The 23176-nt window shown below is 49.7% G+C and overlaps 2 protein-coding genes and 1 non-coding gene across 3 annotated transcripts; 2 read left to right on the top strand and 1 right to left on the bottom strand.

The window, feature by feature from the left end:
• Positions 1 to 1147: 1147 nt before the first annotated feature.
• Positions 1148 to 3098, top strand: TIMM29 (translocase of inner mitochondrial membrane 29). The gene is made up of 2 exons (XM_056848333.1): positions 1148 to 1229; positions 2473 to 3098. Exons 1-2 carry the CDS (start codon positions 1148 to 1150, stop codon positions 3096 to 3098), a joined length of 708 nt encoding a protein of 235 aa, XP_056704311.1.
• Positions 3099 to 11692: 8594 nt separating this feature from the next.
• LOC130476396 (homeobox protein NANOG-like) lies at positions 11693 to 20244 on the bottom strand. The gene is made up of 4 exons (XM_056848332.1): positions 20070 to 20244; positions 16125 to 16411; positions 13307 to 13396; positions 11693 to 12151 (listed from the first exon to the last, which is right to left on the bottom strand). The coding sequence occupies exons 1-4, from the start codon at positions 20242 to 20244 to the stop codon at positions 11693 to 11695; spliced, it is 1011 nt and encodes a 336-aa protein (XP_056704310.1).
• On the top strand, positions 19036 to 19107 carry TRNAS-GCU (transfer RNA serine (anticodon GCU)). Its single transcript has one exon. It is a non-coding gene; the product is annotated as a tRNA-Ser (tRNA).
• Positions 20245 to 23176: the final 2932 nt, after the last annotated feature.

The following is a 23176-nucleotide window of genomic DNA, read 5'->3' as shown; positions in this document are numbered from 1 at the left end:
CTTTCATTCATAGGGTCGCCATGAGTCGGAAGCGACTTGACGGCACTTAACACACACACCTATCACACATGACCCCAAACTTTTCCTCCTGAGTAAAACACCAGATGAATGCAGCAAAGACCAACAGATTATATTAAAATATCTAATAACAGCGGCAAGAATAGTGTTAGCATCACAAAAACAGATAAAATACCAAAAATCGAAATTTGGATTGATAAAGCGTATGAATTTATAACAATGGCCCACTTAACAGAACTACTGCAAACAAATACTCAAAGATCAAATAAAGATAAATGGCACACCTTCTATGAATATATCAAACCCAACAACAATAAAATCTTATAAAAGTTATGAAAGTTAAATTGATGATTAAATGTATTATGTTAACAAATGATAAACTGAATTTTATAAGGGGGTATCTGAAGAAGTGAGCTGTGGCTCACAAAAGCTCATACCCTACCAGAAAATATTTTTGTTAAGTCTTTAAGGTGCTACTGGACTCTGGCCCTTTTTGACTACTGCAAACAGACTAACACGGCTACCCACTGTGAATAAGGGGGTAGAAATATGTATTTTTTTATGATGTTCTCCCCCTCCCTTTTCTTTTTTCCTGTATCCCTATTTAATATTATAAACCAATAAAAATATTTAATAAAAAAAACGCACACACACACGCAATGATTGTCTGGAAGTGGATTCCCCCCCCCCCTTTCACATAGTAAATTCCAGCTTCAAAGTGCGTTGCTGGTGGATTGAAAGTGTATTATTTGGCCTGTGCGAAAGCGCCCTGGTGATGCGGAGGCTCCCTGTACTTTATTTTTTGTACGACTGCGGGAATTCCCCAAACTTTCGCTCTCCAGGCGACAGCGGCTGCAACTAGAGGCAAGAGAACGCCCGCCTGCCTGCCCGCCCGCCCTTTTAAGCCCAGCTGCGCCTCCTCCCCGGCCTCGGTGCCTGCAAGGACGGCCCACGTGCCCCCCGCCCAAGGTCCGCTTGCCCGGGAAAGCGGGGACCCGTTTCAGCGACGCACGCCGCGCATGCGCACGCCGCCCCTCCTGCCCTGGAGCTTTGGGCGTCCGTCTTCTTTTCCGGTCCGGCGCGCGGCGCTTCCCGCGCCCTTGGGTTCCGCGGCGACTTGGGTCCGGGGATGGCGGCGGCGGCTCCCGACCGCCCGGCCGGGGCGGAGGCGCGGAGGCCTCTTTGGGAGCGGCTCCGCGACGGGCGGCTGGGTGAGTGGCCGGGAGGGACGGAGGGAGGGCCTGGATCTCCATTCACACATGCAAAGGTGTGCAAAACACACGGGAGGGCACACGCGATCCAACCTCAGGCAAGCAGAGAGTTTGGCTTGGTTAGCACATGAGCGCATGAAGGCGGCCTTCTACTGAACCAGACCCTCCTGGGTCCGTCAAAGTCAGTATTGCCTGCTCGGGCCGGCAGCAGCTCTCCAGGGTCTCAGGCAGAAAAGGGTCTTTCACATCACCTGCCTGCCTGGTCCCTTTAGCTAGAGATGCCGGGATTGAACCTGGGACCTTCTGCGTGCCCAGCAGATGCTCTGCAAACTGAGCCACGGCCCCTCCCCATGGAGCTGCCTCATACTGAACCAGGCCTTTGGTCCATCAAAGTCAGTATTGTCTACTCAGACCGGCAGCAGTTCTCCGGGGTCTCAGCCGGGGGTCTTCCCCATCACCTACTTGCCTAGTCCCTTTAACTGGAGATGCTGCTGGGGATTGAACCTGGGACCTTCTACGTGCCAAGCAGACGCTCTGCCACTGAGCCACGGCCCCTCCCCAGAACGTGAGTTTGGACTTCTTCCTTATTTGGGGAGAATTTGCTTTTAAATCCCCTTTAATCCACATCCGGGAACCACACTCAGGCACCCGAGCCACACAGATCCAGCAGCTCTGAAAGGCAAGCCTGGAAGTCAGTGATCAAGTAGAGAAGATGCATCACCGACTGTGAGAACAGAGGGCAAATCTGAAACTGTCCCCACGAAAGCCTTTAAGAGGGGAGTGGACGTGTTCATGGAGGAGAGAGGTATTCATGGCTACTAGTCAAAAAAGGTACTAGTCATGACTCATACCTGGTCTCTTCAGTCTCAGAGGAGAATGCCTATTATCTTAGGTGCTGTGGAGCACAGGCAGGATAAATGCTGCTGCAGCCCTCTTGTTTGTGGGTTTCCTGGAGGCCCCTGGTTGGCCACTGTGTGAACAGACTGGTGAACTTGATGGGCCTGGGTCTGATCCAGCAGGGCCTTTCTAACGCTCTTATGAAAACTCATTTTGGTCCCCAGCTCAAAAACATGATAAAGAGCTTCCCACTTTGGATTGGCCATCACCCTTCCCAGTCTAGCCTGGTAATTCATCCCCTCCTTCCCTACCCCCCGCCCATATCTGCAGTGACCATTTATTTCATTTTGTTAATCCGGATTGATGACCTGACGCCACATTTTTTTTTGGCTTCTTCCTTCCGCAGCATCTTGGGTGCGGAGTCTGCTCAGCGACTACGCCGAGGCGTGCCGGGAGGTGGCACGGGGTGCGCGGCAGCGCCCAGGGCGTGCGGCGCTCTGCGTGGGGCTGCTGGCAGGGGTGGCCGGGTTCGCGCGGCACTGCCCTGGCGAGCCGGCGCTGGAGGCCAGCTTGCTGGAGGCCTCGGACCGCCTCCTGCTCCTGTCGCCACAGACTCGGAGCACCGCCGCCCAGGGCCACGTGCGGCGGCTTCTGGAGCTGCGGGCGGCGGGCCAGCTGCGCATCCAGAGCCTGGTCCTGGCCTCAGTGCTCTACGAGGCGCCCTTCGATGCCGACGCCGCCCTCTACCACGCACGCTGCCGCCACCTGGCCCCCACGTGGACCGAGCTGCCCGGCCTCCTGCTGGACGTGGGCTTCTGCGGCCGCTGGTGGGTCCTGCGCGCCAAGATGCGCGACTGCGATGTCAACGATGAGGACTTCCGCGCTCTGCCCCAGCACCTGCAGCGGGTCTCCTTCCACGACCTACACTCGGCCCGCAACGAGAGGCTCTTCGATCAGAAGTACCAGCCCGTGGTCCTTAGCCCGGAGGACGTCGAGCGGGAGGAGACCGGACCGACGCTGCAGCGCCCTTAACACAACCCCAAAGCAAAGGGACACCTGGGGGGTGCTCAACCAGGCTGCCAGGGCTTGCTTGTTGCAGGCGCGGGGGGAGATCAATAAACGCCTGCAGCTTTCTCACGTCGAGAAACTGGGCTTCCGAGTCTATATAACTGATTTATACTAGGATTGTCAACCTCCAGGTGGTATTCAAAAACACAGTTGTAGGCTAATAATTCACATATATCAAAATTATAATATTTTTAAGAAATCTTATAAGATTGCACTATTACTTCATAGTAACTTTTCTGCCAAAAGGATTAAATGTACAAAAGATATATACAACAAGGCAAAAATATCTTGACCAATAAAGATCAACAGAAATCAGTAATTAAACTTGTAGTGTCTTTCTTTCATGAATTATGAATAAAATGTCCATAATTGTCCATAATTCCAGTTGGGTAGAACAGGTTTCCGGTAACTTTGCCTGTTTCAATATTTCTTCAGCTACCCTGAAGGACATATGTATTTATGACGTCTGGATCCTCTCTCAGAACGCCCCTTGTATCCTCAGCGTTTGTCTGCAATTTCAGAATGCTGTTCTGTTGATAAATCATTCAAGTAAAGGCTACAATTAACATACTTAACATTAAAAAATAATTATTTTTTACATGCATATAATAATATTTGTACTTACAGTCATGAACAATTTTCATACACAGTAACTTGTGAGGTTCTGACCTGACAAGAATCCTTTCTTGTTTCCAGTCAATTGGTTCCATACAGACAATATATTTAAATGCTTACTAAGATGCTTGTTATGACCGATCCCAGGTGCAGGTAAAGATTCACAAGAAAGAGGTAAGGTCATTAGCCATGTTTAACCCCTTCGGAGATATACAATCAAAGAGTTGCACAAAGCGTGTTTCCTGCTGACTTAGTATTCGTTCCATGTTAGATCTTCGAAATTTCTTAGGTGTTGCTTGCCAGACCGCAAAGAACTGAAAATCGCTATCTGTATGCTTGCACTTCATCCAATGCTTCCCTAGGGGCGCCTCTAATATTTGATTTTTTATTCTCGAACTATGTTCCCCAATTCTTAATTTTAGGGGATGTGTGGTCTTTCCAACATAAATTAATTTACATGTACAGATGACTAAATAAATTACATTTGAAGAGGAACAGTTTGTAAATTGGCGCAGAACGTATGTGAAGCCAGTATCTTCCCTTGTGAAACTTTTTACGGGGAGGGCAAAACGACAGACTGCGCATGAGCCACAGCGGTGGTGTCCGACGGTCCCTGTGGTGGGAGGAACTATCTGTAAGTCTGTGTGTACTAGTGCATCTCTTAAAGAGGCCATTCTTTTGAAATCAATTAAAGGTGGTACTGTGCACCCCGCAATACTCTGTACTATATGCCAGTGTTTGTAAATTACACGTTTTATCTTACCTGCCAAATGTGTGTATTGTAAAGGAGTTGTCAAATTCTGTTTGTCATGTTTCTTAGAAATAAAAAGAGTAGACCTATCAATCACATCAGCTCGAAGGTGTGCAGTATTAATAATATGTAATGGATAACCCCTATTTTAAAGGGTGTCCCTCAATTCTGATGCTGCTTTTATATAGTCTTCTGTTCATGTTGCATTCCTTTTTAACCTAAAAACTGTCCATAAGGTAAGTTGTTCTTCATAAAAGGACATAAAAGGTCCCATAAAATTAAGAATTGGGGAACATAGGTCGAGAATAAAAAATCAAATATTAGAGGCGCCCCTAGGGAAGCATTGGATGAAGTGCAAGCATACAGATAGCGATTTTCAGTTCTTTGCGGTCTGGCAAGCAACACCTAAGAAATTTCAAAGATCTAACATGGAACGAATACTAAGTCAGCAAGAAGCACGGTTTGTGCAACTCTTTGATTGTATATCCCCGAAGGGGTTAAACATGGCTAATGACCTTACCTCTTTCTTGTGAATCTTTACCTGCACCTGGGATCGGTCATAAGCATCTTAGTAAGCATTTAAGTATATTGTCTGTATGGAACCAATTGACTGGAAACAAGAAAGGATTCTTGTCAGGTCAGAACCTCACAAGTTACTGTGTATGAAAATTGTTCATGACTGTAAGTACAAATATTATATGCATGTAAAAAAATAATTATTTTTTAATGTTAAGTATGTTAATTGTAGCCTTTACTTGAATGATTTATCAACAGAACAGCGTTCTGAAATTGCAGACAAACGCTGAGGATACAAGGGGCGTTTTGAGAGAGGATCCAGACGTCATAAATACATACGGTATGTCCTTCAGGGTAGCTGAAGAAATATTGAAACAGGCAAAGTTACCGGAAACCTGTTCTACCCAACTGGAATTATGGACAGTTATGGACATTATATTCATAATTCATGAAAGAAAGACACTACAAGTTCAATTACTGATTTCTATTGATCTTTATTGGTCAAAATATTTTTGCCTTGTATATATTTTTTTGTACATTTAATCCTTTTGGAAGACAAGTTACTATGAAGTAATAGTGCAATCTTATAAGATTTCATAAAAATATTATAATTTTGATATATGAATTATTAGCCTACAACTGTGTTTTTGAATACTACTAGTTCTACAGTTGAATTTACAATTTATTTGAAAAACCTCCAGGTGGTGGCAGGAGAGTTCCCGCTATGACAACTGATCTCCTGGCGACAGAGATTAGTTCCCTTGGAGAAAATGGCCTCATTGGAAGGCGGACTCGATGTAGGGCTGCCAACCTCCATAGGGTTGCCAGCTCCGGGTTCGGAAATTCCTGGAGATTTTGGGGGCGGGGGCTGGGGAGGGCAGGGTTTGGAGAGGGACTTCCATGCCATAGAGTCCAATGGCCAAAGCAGCCATTTTCTCCAGGTGAACTGGTTTCTATTGGCTGGAGATCAGTTGTAATAGCGGAAGATCTCCAGCCCCCACCTGGAGGTTGGCAACCCTAAAGCTCCAGGTGGGGGCTGGAGATCTGCTATTACAACTGATCTCCAGCTGATAGAGACCAGTTGTCCTGGAGAAAATGGCTTGGCTGCCGCCGAATGGGAGGAGGGAGGGCCAGCACGGCAGCGCCCTTAACACGGACTGGAGCAAAGGGACATCTTGAGGGCTCAGGCAGCCTGCGGGGACTTGCTGGTTGCAGGCGTGGGGGCAATCGATAAATGCCTGCCCATGTAGAGAAACTGGGCTACCGCGGTTATATACCGGTAACTGATTTACACTAGGGTTCAGCTAGCCACCTTTCCACCTAGAGATCGCTAACAGCTTGCCAATCCCCCCTTTCAAGTGGCTTCCCATGCAAAAATAAAGCAGGTAGTACCTGTGCCATCATTTGTGGAGCAGTGTCATCTGCTTCAGTTCTTTTGTTTAAGGCTGAAGAAGAGTTGGTTTTTATATGCCGACGTCCTCTACCTTTTAAGAAGAATCAAACCGGTTTACAATCTCTTTTCCTTTCTCTCCCCACAATAGGCACCTTGTGAGGTAGGCGAGGCTGAGAGAGCTCTAAGAGAGCTGTGACTAGCCCAAGGTCACCCAGATGGCTTCATATGGAGGAGTGGGGAAACCAGCCCAGTTCACCAGATTAGTGTCCGCCGCTCATGTGGAGGAGTGGGGAATCAAACCCGGTTCTCCAGATTAGAGTCCACAGCTCCTAACCGCTACACCACGCTGTAATCTGGGCAAGGCCCTGGAGCAGAGCCAGTTAGGGTTGCCAACAGGCCTGGAGGGAAATGTCCTGTGCCTTTAACAGTGAATGTGTAGAATTGGGCAGCTGAAGATTTTCACGGCTTGGAGATAAATAGCACCCTCATGGCAAATATCCCCATAGACCTGTATTAACGGGACAGGAATTTTTTTTTCTCTCGGCAGTTGACAACCCGGCAGCCAGTCCTTGTACGCAATGGGTCTCAGGCAATCTGATCAAGACTGATGTCCTTGTGGTGAAGCAAACAGACAGGGTCATCCCTGCAGTCTTCCCAAATCCTCTTGGCTATACTCAGAAAACTCAGAAATGGGAATTGTCAAGACTTGAGGGTAACTCCTTGTGCGTGTGTTAAGTGCCTTCAAATCGTTTCTGACTCATGGTGACCCTGTGAATCAATGTCCTCCAAAACCTCCTATCTTTGACAGCCTTGCTCAGCCTTTATTGAGTCCATCCATCTCTTGTTGGGTCTTTCCTTTCCCTATGCCTCCCCCCCCCCAAAAAAAAAAAGAGCAGGGGAGAGGCTTTGCATTTTATCTCTCCATTCTCCAGGAGAGACAGTTTTCCCTCGGGGCTCTGTCTTCCCTTTCCAGAAAAGGACAACTGATGTTAATTGAATTCCTGTACACTTTGGACAATGAAGAAAGCTGACAGGAAGAAAGTAGATTCCTTTGAAATGTGGTGTTGGAGGAGAATGTTAAGGATCCCGTGGACTACCAAAAAAAAACAAATCAGTGGGTTCTAGATCAAATCAAGCCTGAATTGACCCTAGAAGCTAAAATGACTAAACTGAGGCTATCCTATTTTGGTCACATTATGAGAAGACAAGAGTCACTAGAAAAGACCGTCATGCTAGGAAAAGTTGAGGACAGCAGGAAAAGTGGAAGACCCAACAAAAGATGGATGGACTCAATAAAGGAAGCCACAGCCCTCAATTTGCAAGAGCTGAGCAAGGTTGTCAAAAGATAGGAAGTTTTGGAGGACATTGATTCATAGGGTCGCCATGAGTCGAAAGCGACTTGGCGGCACTTAACACACACACACACACTTTGCTTGGCTTGTTTGCAGTCCTCAACACAGAAATATTTCCCCAGATTTTTCTGTTCTGTTCCCAAGACATTTCTAATGGGGACTTTTTTCCCCTTAGGTCACCAGTACCTCGGCATAGGTACAAACACTAACCACCTTTTTTTTATTGGTTGATAATTTTTATGAAGATCTTTAAAATGCTACTGCAGTATAAAAGCAGTTCCTTATATATATTATTATTTCACACTAGCTAAGTGTGATGCCCTCACTTGGATAGTCCAGGCTAGCCAGCTCTCATCAGATCTTGGAAGCTAAGCAGGGTCAGCCCTGGCCAGTACTTGGATGGACACCACCAAGGAAGTCCAGGGTCGCTACGCAGAGGCAGGCAATGGCAAACCACCCTGAACATCTCTTGCAACGAGTTCACCATAAAATCGGCAGCACCTGAATGGCAAAAATGTTCAAGTGCAGTAAATGAAATGTGGTGTTGGAGGTTACGGATCCCGTGGACTGCCAAAACAAACCCAAATCAGTGGGTTCTAGATCAAATCAAGCCAGAACTGACCCTAGAAGCTAAAATGACTAAACTGAGGCTGTCTACTTTGGACACATTATGAGAAGGCAAGAGTCACTGGAAAAGACAATCATGCTAGGAAAAGTGGAAGGCATCAGGAAAAGAGGAAGATCCAACAAGAGATGGGTTGAGTCTACAAAGAAAGCCACGACCCTCAATTTGCAAGACCTGAGCAAGGCTGTTAATGATAGGACATTTTGGAGGACATTGATTCATAGGGTTGCCATGAGTCGGAAGCGACTTGACGGCACTTCACACACACAACAGCAATCACTAAGAAACACATTTATCTGGTTGGGCCCATTTAATGAAAGTGACATGCAAATTTGTATAATGGCACAGTAAAGATTGTACATTAAACAGAGAAGTATATCTATGACAGAGAGCCTAAAAAGTATTTAAAAACAAAACAAACATTTAACAGAGGAAGGCCACCAGATTTTAATGTCTGTTTGCTCCCCACCCAACTTCGTTGAGAGCGTGAATCTCATCCTATCCAGTTCATTTTCTCTCCATTTCAGATCCACTCCACTGACTGCCCAGTGTTTCACACTACGGTCAACCCCCCCACCCCAATTACTGCTTCATTATTTAGAGAAGGCACCAGTGCAACTCCCAATTTAAAAATAAAGTATGCACCAGAAATAAGCTTTGCAAGATGTCAGCTTGTCAGGCCTGCATCTCAGTTACTTTGTTTTGCTTTCGTTTCTATCGCTGACCTGACCACTGACTAAGCTCAAGGACAATCCTGCATACCAAAGTCTGTTTGAAGCGCTGGGAACAGTCCTGGGAATAGCAGCTATGTTTGTGTTCTGTAATCACTTGCAAATATCCTTGCCTTTATATTGCTGAGTGTTAGACAGCGAGCTCATTGCTGTCACCTTTTCCTCATGCTCTGTACTCCTATTTAGACCAAGTAAAAACCAGCTTCTTTTGGACCTGGCTGTCTCTGATGTGGTTTTTTTGGTTCTGATTTAGGCCAAGGGCTCACACAGCTGCAATAAGCTTTGCTAGATGTCAGCTGCAATAGGTGTCCCATGAAGAGAGCACAGTTGATCTGGATGCCTCCCTGCATTGCAAACTGGGGTGGGGGGGAGAGCTCTGGGAGACAGAAAGTCTCAACCGCAGATTTCTCCAGGAGACAAGGTTGCCCGCAGCTTGGGTTGCCAACTGCCCTAGGGGAGAATGCCCTGCCTCTTCAACAGAAGCTAACACCATGTTATTTACTACATGATTGTTACCCACACCGCCAGGTCATTGAAAAGCTTCGGCTGCCCATCTATTAAAAAGGACAGGTCAGTTGGCAACCCTGGCTGTAGCTTCCAGGCTCCATCCCTCCTCCTGTTAAAAGGGAGTGCGGTTCTGCGGACTTCAGGTATAGGCTAACTGCAGCAATGATAGCTCCAGTCATCCTACCTCCAATGCCAGGATGGAACAAGGGTGGAGGGCGTGGAGAATGTTTCCCACTAGGGTTGCCAACAGGCCTGGAGCACAATGCCCTTCCCTTTTAGTTTCAGAGGGAAGCTGGGTTTGTTCTGCATCAGAACTAGAATCCAGTCCGGTGGCTCTTTTGGGCTCTCTAAGGTGCCTACTGAGAATCAACTCTGGTTGTCCTCCCTTTAACAGAGGCTTTATAAGTGGAGACGGGCAGGTGAGGTTTTACATGGCATGGAGGTAAATAACATCCCCCGGGGACGTAACAGCCCATTCAGCCTCTGTTTGACTAGAGGTGACCGGGAGGAGGGGGGGACTTTTTCATGGGACATGTCCAGGCCACTTCTAATGCTCTCCTCCCCCCAGCCTTTGCCCATCCCCAGCTTCGATGCTTCTGAAGTGCTCTTGGGGGGGGGGTCAATCCACACACTAGCCATGAGCTTTTTGACTTATATATTTTATTGTACCAGTGTGAAGCATAACCAGTTCTCCTCGGTAAGGCAACCAAGACCCTCTGTAGCTGTTCAGCTGATGCAGAAATCTAGAACAGGGACTCTTCTGAATCTCTCGTGGGATTTGTTGGGCAGTCCCTTCTTTAAGTCCAGGAGATCTAGAGTCCGGTGGCTTCTGCTTAACAGCAGAAACGGCTCCCGCTTGGAAAACCCTTCCCAACCTATGAAAAGTACCGTCGTCATTTAATTCTTTTAAAAAGTACAGTTCCAAAATCAAGAAACAACCCACCCAGACGAAAGGAGAGGAGGGATCAGAGATCCCCTAAGGGGTGGGGAGGGATCTAAAATCTTTGCTTTACAGAAACGGGACAAGACATTTTAACAAGCGAGACACAGAACCAAAAATATGGAGGCTGGCAGGATGGAAGAAGAAAATAGTCTTTTTTTTTTTCCTTTTCTTTTTTTACCAGTGAGCTTTCTGAGCTTTTGCAAGCTGACCTACATAGCAGGCCACCAGGATCATATTAAGGCAAGCTACATTTACAACATTTCCCTTCCTGAAAACTACCTTTCTCCTGCAAGGGTTGATGTGGTGGAAGCTGCATTTGGAACATCAGAGAACTGCAGGCGCATGCTTCCAGAATGGAAAAGGGACGAACCCAGCCTTCAAAAATACAAAGAGCTGGAAGAGCCGGCTGAGCTGATTATGGCCATTTATGCATGGGAGGTTTTGCTTTGGACTTGCCACTGTCTAGACGCACACATTTCCCCCATCCAAATTCTCAAAACTCCAAAATAACCCCACCCACCCCGCTGCCCATGCAGAGTTTTAAGAATTCAGATGGGGGAAATGTGAATCTAGACAGCGGCTAACCCAAGGCAAAACCTCCCATGCATATAGGCGTCTTTCAGCTCTTCAGCTTGAAAGATGGGTGGGGGATCCAGAGGCCTAGGGGTCACAGTCGGTCTGCGCTCCCTGAGTCTAAAATCTTTGCTTTACAGAAACGGGACAAGACATTCTAACAAGCAAGACACAGAACCAAAAATATGGAGGCTGGCAGGATGGAAGAGGAAAAGAATTTTTTTTTTTTTTTTTTTTAACCAGTGAGCCTCTTCATAGTTTTTACAAGGGGGGGTCGGATTTCTGAGCAGGCCACCAGGGTCCGGTTAAGGCAAACCACAGTCACAACATTTCCCTTCCTGAAAATGACCCTTTCCCTGCAAGCGTCGATGTGGCGGAAGCTGCAGATGGAACCCAGAGAACTGCCGGCGCGTGCCTCCAGAACAGAAAAAAACGGGACTAAAAAGCCAGCCTTCGAAAATACAAGGAGCTGGAAGAACCGGCTGAGCAGAGCAGGTGTCTTTCAGCTCTTCAGAGTCTTCGGCCTGAAAGACAAGTGGGGGAGCCGGAGGCCTAGGGGTTAAGGTCGGTCTGTGCTCCCAGAATCTGCAAAGGGGTCTGGTAATGCTGGAGGGCAGAGGAATCCGGGAGCGCGGCCGCCGCGGGCGATCCGTTCGGGAAGGGGTAGCCATCTTCCATCTTCACCGCCGCATATTCCACACTCGTCGAGAAGCCGTGATAGAAGTTCATCTTCTGCTGGCTGATGTATCCGATCGCCTGCTGGCCGTAACAGGTGCCGCCGCCACCTTTCCCGAAGAAGCCCCCACCGTTGTCTCCTCCCACGATGGAGTAGAAGCTCTGGGGGCTGCCGTACAGCTGGCCGTAGTCATTGGGGTAGTTCTGCCCGCCGCTGTAGCTCTGGTTGCTGGCGCAGCCCTCGTGCACGTTGGCCAAAGAGTGGATGCTCCGGGTAGGAGTCACGGAGTAGTCTTGCGGAGGAGGAGGAGGAGGAATGTAGTCCATGCAGCTGGCCTGCTGGTACCCATACTGTTTGGAGACACACAAACAGGATCAACAGTGGCCATTAATGTGTGCGCTCCCGTACTAGTGCGCACCGATGCCACACCCATGACCTGTGCAATCTTTGGAACAACTGCTCAGATAGGCCAGGATTGTTATGCGGAGAGGGGACATAGCTCAATCTTGTCAGTTCTTGGAAGCTAAGCAGGGTCGGGCCCCAATTAGTATTTGGATGGGAGACTTTCAAGGATTCATAGAATCAGAGTTGGAAGGGACCACCAGGGTCATCTAGTCCAACCCCCTACACAATGCGGGGAATTCACAACTACCTCCCCCCCACACCCCCAGTGACCCCTACTCCACGCCCAGAAGATGGCCAAGATGCCCTCCCTCTCATGATCTGCCTAAGGTCACAGAATCTGCATTGCTGACAGATGGCCATCTAGCCTATGCTTAAAAACCTCCAGGGAAGGAGAGCTTACCCCACTAAGGTACGCTGTCTTCCCCAAACCTTGCCCTCCCCAGGCTCCAACACCAAATCTCCAGGAATTTCCCAACCTTGAATCGTAGAGTTGGAAGGGACCACCAGGGTCATCTAGTCCAACCCCATACACAATGCAGGATATTCACAACTACCCCCCCACACACACCCAGTGACCTCTACTCCACACCCAGAAGATGGCCAAGATGCCCTTCCTCTCACTATATGCCTAAGATCATAGAATCAGCATTGCTGACAGGTGGCCATCTAGCCTCTGCTAGACAGAAGAATCAAACCGGCTTACAATCACCTTCCCTTCCCCACAACAGACACCCTGTGAGGGAGGTGGGGCTGAGAGAGCTGTGACTTGCCCAAGGTCACCCAGCTGGCTTCGTGTGTAGGAGTGGGGAAACCAATCCAGTTCACCAGATTAGCCTCTGTCGCTCATGTGGAGGAGTGGGGAATCAAACCCGGTTCACCAGATTAGCCTCCGCCGCTCCAAACCACCACTCTTAACCACACCACCATGCTGACTTTAATATTGTTACTTGCCCTGAGCCTGGCTTTGGCCGGCGGAGTGTGGGTAATAAACTGAACAAATAAATAAAGAAATAAACCTCTCGCCTTGAGGCCAACACACAAAACCTCATCAGCAGAACAGAAGCTGGAGAGGCAGCCAACGTTACCTGAGGTGGGCACACCCCCTTCTTCATCCACAGAGTTTCTTTCTGGGTCCGCTTGAACTTCATCCGTTGATTCTGGAACCACGTCTTCACCTGAAACACAGCGCCAAGGGGTGTCACTCCTTCACATGATACCATGCAAATACTTCTTTGCGCCCCTCCCGAAAAAGGTCATGCTCACGTATTATCAGCCAAGCAAGCAAAGAAAACACCATGGGCGCATCTATACCACAGACATAAAGTGGTCTAATAGACATTCCCCCTATGTCCCCTTCCAGGGACCCTGGAAATTACAGCTTTGGGGAAGGAGTATGGGGAGGAGGGGACAGAGATCTCACACATGAACACAGGAAGCTGCCTTATACCGAATCAGACCCTGGGTCCATCAAAGTCAATATTGTCTACTCTCCAGGGTCACAGGCAGGGGTCTTTCACATCACCTATTTTCCTGGTTCCTTTAACTGGAGGTGCCAGGGATTGAACCTGGGGGCTTCTGCATGCCAAGCAGATGCTCTACCACTGAGCCACAGCCCCTCCCCAATGTTGTCTCCTCAGCACCTTTTAAGTACAGTTCCCAGGATCTGGAGGAGGGGCAGCGTTGCCATCCTCCAGGTGGGGCCTGGAGATCTTCCGCTATTGCCCTGGAGAAAATGGCTGCTTTGTAGAATGGCATTGTACCCTGCTGTGATCCCTCCCCAAACCCCACCAGCCCACCCCCAATATCTCCAGGTATTTCCCCACCCAGACCTGGCAATCATAAGGAGGGTGGTGGTGGCTGTACACTCCATGTGTTTTAGCCTAGCCTGTGCTTTAATTGCCATTTTTATGTGTTGCAGGGATTTCAACTCTGTTTTTAATTGTTTGAATGATGTGTGTTGGGAAAGGGGGGGTTAGTAGTTCTAACGTGTGGTTTTATTGTGTACGTTTTAAATTGTTAGCCTCCTTGGCTGTGCTTTCGAGGGCAGAAAGGTGGCATACACATTTTGCAAATAATAAATAAATAAAACCTGTGCCAATTTTCCAGTACAGATGTAAAAGAAGAACAATTGGTACAAGGGAATTATATTTAATAAACTCTGTGACCCCATCTTCAGGGGGATGAACATACATGAACACATGAAGCTGCCTTCTATTGAATCAGACCCTTGGTCCATCAAAGTCAGTATTGTCTGCTCAGACGGGCAGCGGCTCTCCAGGGTCTGAGGCGGAGGTCTTTCGCATCACCTACTTGCCTGGTACCTTTAACTGGAGATGCCGGGGATTGAACCTGGGACCTCCTGCATGCCAAGCAGATGCTCTACAAACTGAGCCACGGCCCCTCAAGTGGATCTTTCTCCACTTGAGAATCCCATGCAAGCAACCAAGCAATTCAACTTGCACCAATTGTTGTTGGGGTTTTCGCCTCTTGTGTGTTTTGGTGCGATCCCCTCTTTTTCTTAGTTGGCCAGTACAGATGTGCGAGGAAAGGCTAAAGATATAGAGAAGAGAGGAGGAGGAAAGGAAGAAGTGCCCTGGGAAGTGTCTTCTGTGTAACAGACTGGGGCGACGGGAAAATCTCGAGCCAAGGTGCCCGCCAAGTTTGTGTGAAGGGCCTCCAGCAGCCTGAGCAGCAGACTGAATGGCAGACTCAAGAGGGGCAGTTAATACCATAGACCTCTAACAAACTCAGGTGTGTGTCCGTGGCAACCAAGATCAAGTTAATTCATGCCATCGTATTCCCTATTTCTATGTATGGGTGTGAAAGCTGGACAATGAAGAAAGCTGATAGGAAGAAAGTAGATTCCCTTTGAAATGTGGTGTTGGAGGAGAGTGTGATGGATACCGCGGACTGCCAAAAAAACAAATCAGTGGGTTTTAGATCAAATCAAGCCTGAACTGACCCTAGAAGCTAAAATGACTAAACTGCAGCTATCGTATTTTGGTCACATCATGAGACAACAAGAGTCACTGGAAAAGACAGGCCATGCTAGGAAAAGTTGAGGGCAGCAGGAAAAGAGGAAGACCCAAAAAGAAGAAGAGTTGTTTTTTAAATGCCGACTTTCTCTACCACTTAAGGCAGAATTAAACCGGCTTACAATCACCTTCACTTCCCCTCCCCGCAACAGACACCCTGTGAGGTAGGTGGGGCTGAGAGGGCTGTGACTTGCCCAAGGTCACCCAGTTGGCTTCATGTGTAGGAGTGGGGAAACAAATCCAGTTCACCAGATTAGCCTCCGCCACTCATGTGGAGGAGTGGGGAATCAAACCCGGTTCTCCATATCAGACTCCACCACTCCAAACCTCTGCTCTTAACCACTACACCATGCTGAGATGTATTTATTACTATGGGTGTATTGATTACTATGTATGGGTGTGAAAGCTGGACAATGAAGAAAGCTGATAGGAAGAAAGTAGACTCCCTTGAAATGTGGTGTTGGAGGAGAGTGTTACAGATACCCTGGACCGCCCAAAAAAACAAATCAGTAAGTTATAAATTAAATCAAGCCTGAACTAGAAGCTAAAATGACTAAACTGAGGCTGTCGTATTTTGGTTACATTATGAGAAGACAAGAGTCGCTGGAAAAGACAGTCATGCTAGGAAAAGTTGAGGGCAGCAGGAAAAGAGGAAGACCCAACAAGAGATGGATGGACTCAATAAAGGCTCTCAGTTTGCAAGACCTGAGCAAGGCTGTTAAAGGTAGGATGTTTTGGAGGACACTGATTCATTGGGTCGCCATGGGTCGGAAGCGACTTGACAGCACTTAACACACACACAAACTGGGGTGCTACTGATCCACCCTCAGCTCAGCCTATGCTTCGATGGCCTGGACCGGGATCATACCTGTTTGTAGGTGAGGCCCAAAGCTGAGCCCAACTCCCGGATCTGCTGCGGGCTGAGGTACTTCTGATTCTGGAAGCGGAGGTGCAGGACCTGGAGCTGCTCCTGGGAGAAGGTCGTCCGGCTCTTGTTCTTCTTGCCCCCCCTCTCGCTGTCTGCCTTGCATCTCTGGGGGGCAGAAGATGGGTGCGGGGAAGAGGGGTGCCCGTTGGGGCTGGTGGCAGAGTCTGGGGCATAGTGGACCAGGAGCCCGGAGGTGGAGGTCACTGGAGAAAAATCTGGAGACAACACTACAATGTAGGAGGCACGGAGGTGGGGGTCTCCCCTTCGGGTTGCCAACCTCCAGGCGGTTATATGAAAACAAACAGCAAATCAGGCTACGGCATACAAGAATGCCAAGAAATTGTATTCACATTAAAGAATCAATCACAACTTGGTGAGGACTTCAATGGGGTTAGACTGCCACAGAGTCCACCTTCCAAATCGGCCGTTTTCTCCAGGGGAACTGATCTGTCGCCTGGAGATCAGTTGTAATAGGAGTTCTCCAGCCAACACCTGGAGGTTGGCAACCCTATTCCCAGCCAACAGCCCACCTACCTTTATCTGCCCCTCTGTCTTGAGCTCCCCATCCTCTGTCTAGGAAAACTGTGGCCCAGTTGTGTAGAGCTAGCTACTGGGCCAAGCCCAGTTGCATGGTAAGGGACCCTCAAAAACTTGTAGGGTGGCACCTCACTTTCCCCTGTATCCTCCTCCCCATACTATTTCTCTTTTCCCTTCTGGCAACCCCCGTATCCTTCCTCTGACTCAACCATTCACCAACCCCCCCATCTTCAGCTATATTTATTATTTACTTCACTTACACCCCACTTTTCTCCACAGTTGAGATCAAAGCAGGGTTGCATTCTTCTCCTCTCCTTTTTTTATCCACACAACAACCCTGTGAGGTAGGTTAGGACGAAAGTACGTGGTCCAAAAACCACCCAGTGAGCTTCCACAGGAAGATGGGGATTTGAACCGGGGTCTCACAGACCCTACTCCGAAGCCCTAACTGCTACACCTCACTGGTTTTCATAGGGTTGCTGCTATTGAACAGTAGCAAGCAGCCAGGCCTAGCTGAGTCCTGCAAATCAGGTGGTAAAAGAAATCCAGAGGTTGCTGCCAGGCCTAGGGTTGCCAAACTCCAGGTGGGACCTGGAGATTTCCCAGAATTACAACTGAACACAAAACCGAGATCTTTGCTTTGGAGGGTGGACTCTATGGCATTATGTTCAGCTGAGGCCTCTCCCCATCCCCAAACCCGGCCCTCCTCAGACACCATCACAAAATCTCCAGGAATTTTCCAACCTGGGCCTGGCAACCCTTGCCAGGCCTGGCCCCAGTGATTCCTCTCAAAAGCCAAGTAAGCGGAGAAAGGGCTCTGTTACCTTCCCCTTTTTACTGAAGCCTGGACCAGGAATCTGTGGTTGCCAAAGCCAAAGGTGCTCCTTGTTATCATTTTCAGATTTTTAAAACTCCCAAATCTATTAAAAAAAAAATATTTCATATTTTTCTGCAAACTTGTTCAGGTTTGTAGGAAGCCCTGTTCAGGTTTGTAGAAAGATCCATCTTGCCCATTCACAGCTCCAGTCACTGGATTAAAGTATCCTAAGATTTGTCCAACTTCGCTATTAGAACGTAAGATTGTGGGAGAACTCCGGGCCCTACCTGGAGGTTAAAACTAAAGGTAACAACCAGCATGAGGGCTTAATATATAAACCAAATAAAGATTTATTAAATAATCCAATACAGAATAAACAGTGTATTATTTCACATAGACCATAACAGGCATTAACCTCAGGCCTGACCACTATGTATCCCACTGAAATTATTGTTGTATGTTAATTTCAATGGGATACACAGTAGTCAGGCATGAGGTTAATGCCTTTTATGGTCTATGTGAATTTTTACACGGTTTATTCTATATTGGATTATTTAAGAAATCTTTATTATATATTGCATGCACTGCCTCGGAGGGTGGTGGAGTCCCCGTCTTTGGAGGTCTTTAAGCAGAGGCTGGATGGCCATCTGTCGGGAGCGCTTTGATTGTGGGATCCTGCATGGTGGGGGGAGGGTTGGGGTCACTGGGGATGTGTGGGGGGGAAATAGTTGTTAATTTCCTGCATTGGGTAGGGGGTTGGACTAGATGACCCTGGTGGTCCCTTCCAACTCTACAGATTCTATGATTCTAGCCCTTGTGCTGGTTGTTACCTTTACCTTTAACTATCATCAGCATGGGTTGCTTATTTTGGCCTGCCTGGAGGTTGGCAACCCCAGCACGAATTGAGGGTGCATGTACAAACCCAAACTGCATCTTCAAACCCATAGGATCGCACCTTAAGACTTGCCATTCTAAAGCATGCTGATTTTGGCCTCGGGCCCCTGAAAACCAACAGGGTTTTAACTTACATTATCAATTAACTGAGCCACCGCTGATACAAAATAAGAGAAGGGATCTTATCGGCTCATAAAGTTGCCAACCTCCAGGCGAGACCTGAAGATCTCCTAGAATCACAACTGATCTCCAGATATTACAGAGATCAGTTTCTTTGGAAGAAATTACTGATTTGGAAGGTGGACTCAATGGCATTATATCCTGCTGAGGTCTCTCCCTTCCAAACTCCACAGTCCCCAAACCTTCCAGGTATTTCACAACCTGGAGTTGCCAACCATAGCATCTCCTGTTAGCGTGACGGTATGCAAGCTTTCTGGGAGGGAAGGCGGCATGGTATATAGCCCAGGCGCTTCAGAGCTCAGAAGCTAAGCAGGTTCATACGTAGAAGGGAGACCACCAAGAAAGACCCTGCAGAGGCCAGCAATGGCAAACCACCTCTGCTAGCCACTTGCCTTGAAAAGCCTATGTGGTCCCCTATGGGGAGGGGCTGTGGCTCAATGGCAGAGCCTCTGCTTGCTAAGCAGAAGGCCCCAGGTTCAATCCCCGGCATCTCCAGTTAAAGGGACTAGGCAAGTAGGTGATGGGAAAGATCCTGAGACCCCAGAGAGCCGCTGCTGGTCTGAGTAGACAATACTGACTTCGATGGACCAAGGGTCTGGTTCAGTAGAAGGCAGCTTCGCGTGTTGGGGAGGGGCTGTGGCTCAGTGTCCCAGGTTCAACCCCCCCACCCCCGCATCTCCAGTTAAAGGGACCAGGCAAGTGGGTGATGTGAAAGACCCCTGCCTGAGACCCTGGAGAGCGGCTGCTGGTCTGAGTAGGCAATACTGACTTTGATGGACCGAGGGTCTGGTTCAGTAGAAGGCAGATTCATGCGTTCATAAGTATGCTGCAATTTGATCATACTTTTAGGGACGCCAGCCCCTCCAGGTGGGACCTGGGGATCCCCCGGAATCACAGCTCATCTCCAGTATGCAGATCAGTTCCCCTGGCGAAAATGGGTGCTTTGGAGGGTGGGACTCGAAGACATTGTACCCCACTGAGGTCCCAGGTTCCATCCCCCCAATCCCCAGGGGTTTCTCAGCCTGCACCTGGCAACCCTACCCCTCTCCATTCCCCACTGGTGGCCAGAGGGGACCTGGCAGCCCTAAAACACACACGTGCAAGCTTCCGAGCCACACAGCACTCTTGCCACGTTCAGGAGAGCAAGGGGAGCCGGTCCATTGGGCTGGTCCCTCGCGAGCCACCAAGACGCCTCGGCTTCCGAGGGCCTCCACGCCTCGCAGGGTTGTTGTAGGGCTCCGCGCTCCCCCGAGACGTAAGCCAACGACCAGCCGAGGGGGTCTCCCGCTGCCTTCCCTTCCGGAGACCCCCAAGCCCTCTCCCCCGCCGAGAAGGACGAGGCCAGCGGCCGTCGGGGGGGCGGCAGAGGCGGCTCCCAGCCCTCGGAGGGGGGAAGCTGCCTGCCCGAGCCCAGCGATACCCAGGCGCGGAGGGAGAATTGGGGGGGGGGGTCCTACCTGCGTCCTGGAGGGGTCCCTTCTTCTCCTCGGAGCCCGGCCCCGCCTCGAGCTCGTCCTCCTCCTCCTCGTCCTCCTCCGGGGAGTGCCAGCAATACTCCGGGAAGGCCAGGCCGGCCGCCACCCCTGCGGGGTAGGCCTGGTAACTGGCACTGAGGGCCAGCGGGGCGTTCATGGGGGAGGCTGCGGCTGCCGCCGGGGGTCTCCGCCGAGCCCGCGCCGGGCTTTTATGGACCGGCCGTCCGGGGTGATGAGAAAAGGGTGGGCGGGGCCTCGGCGGGGGGCGTGGCCCTTCGCCAGGTGGAGGCTCCTCGGGGCTTCGTCCGCCCCGTCGGGGCGCTTCCCATTTCAGCCCGGCCTGCCTTGCAGGGTCGTTGTGGAGCTACGCGCTCCTCCGAGGGGGGGCATCCAAATGCGCCGTCCTGTCGCAAGGGCCGGTCTTCTGCTCTAGACGTCTAGAGAGGCGAGGCGCGCAACACGCAGGTGGATGGTGCTTTTTTTGGGGGACGGGATGCCATCTCCTTTAAGAGACGGGGTGGGGGGGTCATCTGCTGAAGCGGGGGGGCGAGTGATTCAAAACAGACAAAAGGAAGTATTTCTGCACACAGCGCGTAGTTAACTTGTGGAACTCCCTGCCCCGGGATGTGGGGATGGCTGCCAACTTGGAATGATTTAAGGGGGGAGTGGACATGTTCATGGAGGAGAGGGCTGTCCATGGCTGCTAGTCCAAATGGATACCAGTCATGATGCAGACCTGTTCTCTCCAGGATCAGAGGAGCAGGCCTGTTATATCAGGTGCTTTGGATCGCAGGCAGGGCGATGCTGCGGCAGCCGTCTTGCTTGGGGGCTTCCTGGAGGCCCCTGGTTGGCCACTGCGTGAACAAATTGATGGACTTGATAGACCTTGATCTGATCCAGTGGGGCCTTTCTTAGGTTCTTAAAGGCTTTAAGAGGGAGTGGGCTTGAAGAGGGGAGTGGACATGTTCATGGAGGACAGGGCTATCCATGGCTACTAGCAAAAATGGATACTAGTCATGATGCACGCCTATTCTCTCCAGGATCAGAGGAGCAGGCCTATTGTCTTAGGTGCTGTGGGACACAGGCAGGATGGTGCTGCATGCAGGGGAGGGGCTGTGGCTCAGTGGCGGAGCATCTGCTTGGCAGTTAGAGGGACTAAGCAAGTAGGTGGTGTGAAAGACCTGCTTCTTGGTAAGGCTTGCTAGGCTTTGGCCCTTCCTGGAGAAAGCAGACCCTGTCGACTGGATTGGGGCCGCTGTGAAAGGTGGCCTGGAGATTTCAGCTGGGTCCGGGCCGTCACAATTGCTCTCAAAGGTTGTTTGCGGCAACAGCCCGGCCAAGTGGACTTGAAATATTCTATACGTGTTTGGGCCCTGATCCGCTTGGATGCAGTGGGCAGGCCTCGCTGCAGTGTTCTCCCGCACAACCCCATTCGTTTCAGTGAGTCTTACGCAGAAGAACATCTGGAGGCGCCGAGTTCGAGAGGGACAGTGGTTCAGACGGCTAACCCCGACCAAGTCTGGCTAAAGAGACAGCTCTGGATAGGAGAGCAGACAGAACATTTGTGCCCAGTTCTGGCTGGTCTATTTTATCTTATTTTACTTCATTTATACCCCACCTTTCTCCCTGGTGGGGACCCAAAGGGGCTTACGTCCCTCTCCTTTTTATACTCACAACGACCCTGTGAGGTAGGTTAGGCTGACTGTTCCAAAGTCACCCAAGCAGGCTTCGATGGCAGAGTGGGGATTCAAACCCGGGTCTTCCAGATCCTAGTTTGAAACTCTAACCACTACACCTCTCCTGGACTGCCAACTTTCTCTGCCACTTAAGGGAGACTCACACCGGCTTACAATCACTTTCCCTTCCCCTCCCCACAACAGACACCCTGTGAGGTAGGTGGGGCTGAGAGAGCTGTGACTAGCCCAAGGTCACCCAGCTGGCTTTGTTTGTAGGAGCACGGAAACAAATCCAGTTCACCAGATTAGCCTCCTCCGCTCATGTGGAGGAGTGGGGGAAACCAACCCGGTTCTCCAGATCAGAGCCCACCGCTCCTAACCACCGCTCTTAACCACTACACCACGCTGGCTCTCCAATTGATAACAGTACAGAGTTTAGAATTGTCTGGCGCTTTGTGGCATGGAAATGACCGTAGATATCAAGATCATGTGGAATGCCAGGTGAATGAGATGCTCATCTCCTGAAATCTTGTTTTTTGAGCTTGAAAGGAGTTGGTCAGAGTCTGGCTCCTTGTGAGCTACACAACATGCTGCAGCTGGGAAGGGGCTGTGGCTCAGTGGCAGAGCATCTGCTTGGCATGCAGAAGGTCCCAGGTTCAATCCCCAGCATCTCCAGATAAAGGGACTAGGCAAGCAGGTGACATGAAAGACCTCCGCCTGAGACCCTGGAGAGCCATGGAGAGGGGCCGTGGCTCAGTGGTAGAGCATCTGCTTGGCATGCAGAAGGTCCCAGGTTCAATCCCTGTTATCTCCAATTAGAAGGATCAGGTAGCAGGAGATGGGGAAGTAGAAGAGTTGTGTTTTATATGCCGATTTTCTCTACCTTCCAAAGAGACTCAAACCGGCTTACAATCACCTTCCCTCCCCTCCCCCGCAACAGGCACAATGTGAGGTAGGTGGGGCTGAGAGAGTTTTGTGGGAACTGTGACTGGCCCAGGGTCACCCAGCAGATTTCATGTGGAGGAGTGGGGAATCAAACCCGCTTCCCCAGATTAACGTTCACTGCTCCTGACCACTACACCATGCTGGCTTCTGTTCCTGAGACCCTGGAGAGCTGCTGCTGGTCTGAGTAGACCATACTAACTTCGATGGACCGAGGATCTGATTCAGTATAAGGTAGCTTCATGGGTGTTCATGTGTTCAACAGAGTGCTGGCGTGTGGAGTCCTGAAGGTGGGACTTGAGACAGGTCATTGCTTTGATCCTAGGAGCAGCCAGCCCCCTTCTCCGGAGGGGCTGTGGGTTTTCAAAACCCCTCCCCTTGCTTTGGTGTTTGACCAGTCCATTTGACCAATCCATTTTTCTCCTACAGAAGCTTAGTGCAGGGGAGATCCATGTAGGAATGATGCACTTT

Source organism: Euleptes europaea, chromosome 4 (assembly GCF_029931775.1).
Source record: "Euleptes europaea isolate rEulEur1 chromosome 4, rEulEur1.hap1, whole genome shotgun sequence".
Lineage (NCBI taxonomy): Eukaryota > Metazoa > Chordata > Lepidosauria > Squamata > Sphaerodactylidae > Euleptes > Euleptes europaea.
This window is presented reverse-complemented; position numbering and strand designations above follow the sequence as displayed.

Bases quoted from the DNA above. Each gene is read 5' to 3' on its own strand.
- TIMM29 (XM_056848333.1), top strand. From the start codon at position 1,148: ATGGCGGCGGCGGCTCCCGACCGCCCGGCCGGGGCGGAGGCGCGGAGG. The intron at 1,230-2,472 runs GTGAGTGGCCGG...TTCCTTCCGCAG, and splicing joins GCTCCGCGACGGGCGGCTGG to CATCTTGGGTGCGGAGTCTG.
- LOC130476396 (XM_056848332.1), bottom strand. From the start codon at position 20,244: ATGAACGCCCCGCTGGCCCTCAGTGCCAGTTACCAGGCCTACCCCGCA. The intron at 16,412-20,069 runs GTAGGACCCCCC...CCTACATTGTAG, and splicing joins GGGACCCCTCCAGGACGCAG to TGTTGTCTCCAGATTTTTCT. The intron at 12,152-13,306 runs GTAACGTTGGCT...GGGTACCAGCAG, and splicing joins AGGGGGTGTGCCCACCTCAG to GCCAGCTGCATGGACTACAT.